Source organism: Poecilia latipinna, unplaced genomic scaffold, assembly GCF_001443285.1.
Source record: "Poecilia latipinna isolate Pla-1442-1.1 unplaced genomic scaffold, P_latipinna-1.0 Scaffold3334, whole genome shotgun sequence".
Classification (NCBI taxonomy): Eukaryota; Metazoa; Chordata; class Actinopteri; order Cyprinodontiformes; family Poeciliidae; genus Poecilia; species Poecilia latipinna.
Window position 1 is genome coordinate 36,944 of NW_015115950.1, and position 7,030 is coordinate 43,973.

Here is a 7,030-nt window from a genome sequence, read left to right on the forward strand (position 1 = left end):
TCACAGGAAGAGACAGGAAACAGGGTGAGCTCACACACACACACACACACACACAGATAGAGACACACACACACACACACAGATAGACACACACACCTAGACACACACACACACACACATAGACACATAGACACCTAGACACACACACACACACACACACATAGACACATAGACACCTAGACACACACACAGACACACACACACACAGACACACACACACAGCTGCAGTAGTTGGAAGGAAGAACTGCAGTTCTTCATAATTTCTCTTCATGTTGTGATTATTAGTTTTAACAGAAATGTGTTTTTATGAAATGATGTGAAATATGGCAGCAAACTTACTGAGTTGTTCACCTGGGCTCAGACAGAACTGGACCCACCACGGGGTTAAAGGTCACCAGGTCCTACACCTGGTTTAGCTGCAGTTGTGTGTTTGGCCACCAGGTGGAGCCGTCCACTGCGGGAGGCTGCACTGATAAACGATTCATTTAATGATTCATTTCTTCTTCTGCCGTTTCTCCTGCAGATTCCTGATGAGTTCGATAAAGGTGAGTCTGTTTGGTGTTTTCCTGGTGAGTCAGATGAACAGAACCAGACATGACTGGGTTTAGTCTGGCTGGTTCTGGTCGTTTAGAACCTTTTTAACCTCAAACTGAACATCTAAAATACGTCAGGTTTTGTCTGGAGACAGACGAGAGGGATCCTGATGAACTGGACCCAAACAGAACCAGAACACCGGTCGAACAGCAAAAGAATTCATACGCCTGAACTTTCCAGGTGCTGATGTGAAAACGGTGCGACTCCTTAAAGTTTTCAACTGTAACTCTGAAAAGTGTGGCATGTTTTTTTCATTGAGTCAGAACTCCACCGGGTCGAGCTGCAGAACCGGCTCCTGGTGCTTTTGTCCGTTCTGAGGGTCCGTCAGTCTGGATGGAGATTCTGGTATAGACTTTGACTAAGCCACTCTAAGCCATCAACATGCTCAGATCTAACCCATCCCTTGATAGCTCTGTCTGCGTGTTCAGGCTGCTTTTGTCCATGATTCTGGTCATCCTGTGATTCTGAAACCAAAACCAGGACTGCTGCACTGAAGAAGACTCAGGCTTTCAATCCGTTTCCATGGCGACAGCTCTACTGAAACCCCGGCAGGAAGCGGAAAGTCGAGTGGAAGGAAAAAGTGTGGCGGAAAATGTAATGAACTCTAGGAGGAGGAGTTCCTCAGGATCAGCGCTCCGGTCCTGGTGTGTGTGTGTGTGTGTGTGTGTGTGTGTGTGTGTGTGTGTCTCCTCATTAGGCTCTACTTTGCATTGATGAGCCCAAGGCTTCATGGGAAGTGTAGTCTTTGATGATCCTCAGAGATCAGATGGATCTGATGGACCGGATCCTCCAGGTTCTGCTCCCGTCCCGGTCCGATGTTAGACCATCCTGTGTTGGTCATCAGAACCGGGTCCAGGTTCTGAAATGCAGCAGGCTCCATTAAAGCTCTGGTTCCGACACGGTGAAAGAACCGCCTGGGGTTCTGATGGAGAACTCACAGAACTTCACTGAGGTCCGATCTGCTGGAGCCGCTCGCATCCCACCTGGTGATGACGATTAGGGGAGCGGTTCTTCTTCTTTTGCTCCGTCTTCCTCATTGGTCCTGAACCGGTCTTTCAGAACCTGGTATTGCTGCAGAGGCTCAGACTAAAGCAGTAGAACTCTGGTGTCGGTTCTGGTGGTTCTGGTGTCCTTAAAGCTCACTCGGCTGCTATCATCGGGTCGGATTCTCGTCACCACTGAGCCGACCCGGTACCAACGGGGTTCTGGTGCCGCATATTCCTACTGGAAAACCCAGAAAGCCCAGCAGAACCGAGCCAGGCTGGTTGAAAGGGCATCAGAACCGGTCAGCAGAACCTGTGGCAGGTTTGGGTTCTGATGGGTGTTCGGTTCTGTTCCAGATCCGCCCGTCGTCCAGCAGCTCAGGAGAACCTACAAGTACTTCAAGGATTACCGACAGGTGAGCAGAACCGCCAGCCGGGTCGCCCCTCCGACCCAAACATCTTCTGGAACCAGGAGCAGCAGAAATGGCTGGTTCCGGTTCCTCCGGACTGGATCAGAACCTTCCACCAGGGGACTGTTTCCCAGCAGAACCAGGTCCAGGTGGTCAGGAGGTTCTGCGGGTTCCACATGGTTCTGTAAGGTTCTGCTTTTTGCCGTCTGTCCTGCAGATGATCATCGAACCGACGAGTCCGAAGCTGCTTCCCGACCCGCTGAAGGAGCCGTACTACCAGCCGCCGTACACGCTGGTTCTGGAGCTGACCGACGTCCTGCTGCACCCGGAGTGGTCGGTGGGTCGCTGTCTGTCTGTCTGTCTGACCTTTGACCTGTGCTGCGACTTGCGTCAGAGCCTCCGATCTCCCCCGGTTCTGCTGTGAACCGGGTCGGTCAGAACCTGTAACCTGATTGTTGTGCTGTGTGCCCAGCTGTCCACCGGGTGGCGCTTCAAGAAGCGACCCGGCATCGACTTCCTGTTCCAGCAGCTGGCGCCGCTCTACGAGATCGTCATCTTCACGGCCGAGACGGGCATGGTGAGCGACCCGAACACGGCGGGTCACACGGCGCGGTCCTGCAGGAACGGGTCAGAACCGGGCTCTGTTTGTGTTCTGACAGACGGCGTACCCTCTGATCGACACCATCGACCCGCAGGGCTTCGTCATGTACCGGCTCTTCAGGGACGCCACGCGCTACATGGAGGGCCACCATGTCAAGGTCAGCTTCCGGGTCCGGTCCGATCCACTGCTTTTCTCCTCAGAACATTTCTATGGCACCAGTAACCACGGCAGCGTTTCGGCTTCCTGCAAACCTGCAGCTGCCATGTTTGTTTGCTGAGCTGTGCTGCGTTCGCAGGCGGTGGGAAGTTTCTGCTTTATCTGTGCTGTTTGTGTAAAACAACGATAATCAATATATTGTTTGTTTTGAGTTGTTTTCTGATCAGGGAATTTTTAAATGGTTTATTTCCAGTCAGAAAGTTTTACCAGTTTTACCAGTGGGGCCCCCAGCGGGTCCTGGAGGCCTCCTGGTTGCAGTGATGGCTCCTTGGAGGGACACTGACCTGCTGCTGCCCCCTGGGGGCCTCCGGGCTCAAATGACAACACAGTTAAAGGCAGAGCAGAAGAGCGCCCCCCACAGGCGACCGGGCGGGTTTCAGGTCCAGCAGGCCGGTTCTGACCCGTTTGTCTTGCAGGACGTGTCGTGTCTGAACCGGGCCAGCAGTAAGGTGATCGTGGTGGACTGCAAGCGCGAGGCGTTCCAGCTGCAGCCCTTCAACGGCCTGGCGCTCAGGAAGTGGGACGGAAACTCCGACGACCGGACCCTCTACGACCTCGCCAACTTCCTGAAGGGTGAGCAGTTCTGGTTCCGACCCGAGGCGGCTCTGGTTCTGGACCTGCCTCCGGTCAGAACTTAATTTAGTTCAAAATGATCAAAAATGTAAAACCAGGAAACTGTGGGAATAAAGAAGTCGTAAAATCAGGATTTAAAATTGTTTTAATGAGGAGGAAGCGGCTCGGCCCGTTGGGTTCTCTCATCAGAACCATCCACAGTTCTGATGACGATGATGTTGGGTCAGAAGGTGAAGAAGTTCCATGTTTTTTCATCCAGTGCTGAAGCAAAACGCCACAACATGCTCAACATTTCTCCTCCAATCATTTCTCTAATTTATGATGAGATTTTCTCACATTGTTACGATTTTCTTTTCCAATGATCAGAACATTGAAATGATCAATAAACCAGTTTAGAAACTGAACATCCAGAATGTTTGACCCGTTTAAAATCATTCAGAACCAGAACCAAACAAGAACTGGGTCCAGATTTAATTCCTTGTTTCCAGTTACTCAGATTTAATCGTTGGAGTTTCCGAAGCGTTTCAGCTCAGAACCGACCCGGTCTGACCCGGTTCTGACCTGACCCGGTGTGTTCCCTGCAGCCATTGCTCTGAGCGGTGTGGACGACGTGCGCAGCGTTCTGGAGAACTACGCCCTGGAGGACGACCCCATCGAGGCCTTCAAGCACCGCCAGGCCCAGCTGGCCCAGGTGGGACGGTTCTGGTTCTGACCCGGTTCTGTTGTGGTGCTGGTTCTGACCCGGTGTCGCCCCTGGCAGGAGGAGCAGCAACGCCTGGCGGACCTGTCCCAGCAGAAGAAGCCGGCTCTCTCTCTGGGCTCCATCACGACCCGGTTCTGGCGCTCCAAGCAGCAGTGAGGCCTGCAGGCCCCTCCCACCCACACCGCTCCACCAATCACAGCCCAAGGAGGTGAGGGGTGGGGCCTGGAGGGCGGGCTCTGGAGGCCCCGGCCCCCTTCCTCTCTGTGTGTCCTGATTGGACCCAGGTGAGTTTGGACCTGCTGGAGGTCGGCGGCTGATCCAGAACCAGAACCAGCTCTGGTTCCCTCCTCCGCCTTGGACCGGACCTGGTATCGGTTTCCCCTCCGTCCTGCAGGGGGCGCAGTGACTCTGACAGTACAGAATAAATCACTGATGTTTAGACGTGAGCAGCGGTTCTGGTGGACGTTGGACCGGACCGGAACCGCTGGAGGAGCTGCTGCTGCGGTTCCAAAGCTTTCTGTCGGCCTCATAAAGCTCTGAACACAACAAACATGTGGTGTGATTTTTCACCAGCAGGTGGAGCAGCTGAGCCTGGCGGGCCCGGTTCTGGGTTGGAACCGGACCTTCAGAACATCAGACCAATAAAAAGTTTAATAAACTCAGCCTTCTTCCTTCCACTCAACTTTCTCTGCCTGGACACAGCTGTGAGCAGCCAGCATCTGTCCACTCAGGTGGATCAGAACCAGAACTTTTTATTGGTCTGATGTAATATTCTGATATTTACTGGAATAAATCGGATTTCAACCAGAATATTGATTATTATTAATTATTGATCAATAACTGTCCGCCCCGCGATTCTTCCATGAGTCATCAGAATGTCTGGCAGAGGTGGCGTCATGCTGTGGGCTGGTTGGTTCTGTTGGACACCTGCTGGAGTTCTGGTCCAAATCTGACCCGGAACCGTGGATGAAGACGATGGCAGGAAGACATGAAACCTTTTAGTTTTGGATCAGAATTTTATCAGAACTTTTGTTTGTTTTCAGATTTCCTGATTAAATGTAAACATTTTTCACTCTTCAAGCCGGTTCTGTTGGGTCAGAACCTGGAATATTAACTTGGTGATAAATCAAAGTTCAGCTGGACGGGTCGCACTGACCAGAACTTCAACAGAACCTAAAACTAATGAATCAGAAGTAATGATGATGTTGATTGGACCTGCTGGTTCTGAGACCCGATGTTTGAGTAGAGCTGGAAGACCGGGTCGATTCTGGTCGGAACCAGACAGGTTATCAGAACCTTCTGCTGCTTTCGGATCAGGAGTTGGAATAAAAGTCGGTTCTGTTGGTTCTCAGCAGAATCTCCACTTTATGAATGTAATATTTTACTGGTTCAACGGTTCTGGACCGGTTCTGGTTCGTCTGGATCTGTATCTGGCAGAAATGAATGCGTCTCCACTGGACCGGCTCTGTAGTTTGGTTCGGTTGGCTGAACCGGGCCAGACGCGGTTCTGTTTTAAACGGAAGCTGCTGGGTCAGAACCAGAACCGCGGCTGGGTTCGGCTCTGCACCAAACGGTGGGAGTCAGGAAGCCGCAGACGTTCCCAGCTTCACACCGCGCAGCCTCCTCCCGCAAACAGCTGCGCCAAACAAAAGCCGCAGTTAGCGCGAAGCCGAGAAGTGCGCGCGCCGCCGCGGGGAGCGTGAAAGGGACGCGGCGCGTGGCGGGAACAGGAGGTCAGCAGGTAGGTGTGAAGCCCCCACGCTGTTCACACACACACACACTGAGGAAGAGGAACTTTAGCGACACTTTATTCCAGGTTAAATGGATCAGAACCGGGTCCAAACAGCGCAGCTTGACTGAACCAGTTAGAACAAAACAAAGCGCTTTAAAACTTTACATTTGGTTAAATGTGATCAAAATAATCAACACGGATCAAATATGGTGATTATCAGTCAGGAGCAGCTCTGACCAGGCCTCGGTGTTTCAGCTGTTCTTCGGTTTCCTGACAAAGTTCCCGTTTTAACCGCAGTTTGAATATTTTATTTTGAAAAATGTCAACCTGCGTTTCACTTTTTCCACTAAACTTTGTGTTGCAACATTTGAGCTACATGATGAAATATAACCCAATAAGCAAAAACATGACAGTGACAGAATAATGAGACAATGAAAAATTATAATCCAGACCATAATAATCAGTTACTAATAATCAAATCAGCTCCAACCAGCTGGTTTCAGTCTGGATTTAACGGAATCAACTTTATTTGTATCAAACATTTCAGCAGTGAGGCTCAAAGAGCTTCACAGAAACACAAAGTGAACTGTTGGAGCCAGAGGCACCAAGACACCAGGTTATTGATCAGTGTTTCATTGATTATGTTTCCATAGCAACTCTAACCAGCTGGTTTCAGTCTTTAAAGGAACTCAGGGTTTCTGCTGTTTTTCAGTTTTCTAGAAGTTTGTTCCAGATCTGTGGTGCATAGAAGCTGAATGCTGCTTCTCCATGTCTGGTTCTGGTTCTGATGCAGAACAGAAACAGAACCAGAACCAGCAGGTTGATCCAGCAGCAGATCTTTAATCCGTTCAGTGATTTATAAACCGGATGGTGTAGAACCGGGTGGTATAGAACCGGGTGGTGTAGAACCAGGAGGTGTAGAACCGGGTGGTGTAGAACCAGGAGGTGTAGAACCGGGCGGTGTAGAACCGGGCGGTGTAGAACCGGGTGGTGTAGAACCGGGTGGTGTAGAACCGGGTGGTGTAGAACCAGGTGCTGTAGAACCAGGTGCTGTAGAACCAGGAGGTGTAGAACCAGGTGGTGTAGAACAGGGCGGTGTCTCTACCCTCCTGGTTCTAGTCAGATCTCCAGCTGCAGCTTCTGGTCTCAGTCTGACCTGCTGCAGGAATCAGAGCCACTAAATCCTGGATGAGTTTCTCTGGTCTCAGGTTTTAGTCT

At 51.1% G+C, this 7,030-nt stretch overlaps 1 protein-coding gene and 1 long non-coding RNA gene across 3 annotated transcripts in view; both read left to right on the forward strand.

Annotated features, from left to right (window-relative positions):
* timm50 (translocase of inner mitochondrial membrane 50 homolog (S. cerevisiae)) overlaps nucleotides 1-4,890 on the forward strand; it is a 16,030-nt gene extending 11,140 nt beyond the window's left edge. For both annotated transcript variants that reach the window (XM_015023523.1, XM_015023524.1), the window contains 8 exons: nucleotides 524-545; nucleotides 1,935-1,993; nucleotides 2,205-2,324; nucleotides 2,460-2,564; nucleotides 2,647-2,745; nucleotides 3,221-3,377; nucleotides 3,962-4,068; nucleotides 4,138-4,890. In XM_015023523.1, coding sequence (XP_014879009.1) covers nucleotides 524-545; nucleotides 1,935-1,993; nucleotides 2,205-2,324; nucleotides 2,460-2,564; nucleotides 2,647-2,745; nucleotides 3,221-3,377; nucleotides 3,962-4,068; nucleotides 4,138-4,236 — 768 coding nt within the window. In that variant the 3' untranslated portion in view covers nucleotides 4,237-4,890. The remainder of the gene's footprint in view (nucleotides 1-523; nucleotides 546-1,934; nucleotides 1,994-2,204; nucleotides 2,325-2,459; nucleotides 2,565-2,646; nucleotides 2,746-3,220; nucleotides 3,378-3,961; nucleotides 4,069-4,137) is intronic.
* Nucleotides 4,891-6,679: 1,789 nt separating this feature from the next.
* The window catches only part of LOC106940712 (uncharacterized), a 7,400-nt gene continuing 7,049 nt past the window's right edge, over nucleotides 6,680-7,030 (forward strand). The window contains exon 1 of the long non-coding RNA XR_001423175.1: nucleotides 6,680-6,889. This is a non-coding gene — a long non-coding RNA (uncharacterized LOC106940712). The remainder of the gene's footprint in view (nucleotides 6,890-7,030) is intronic.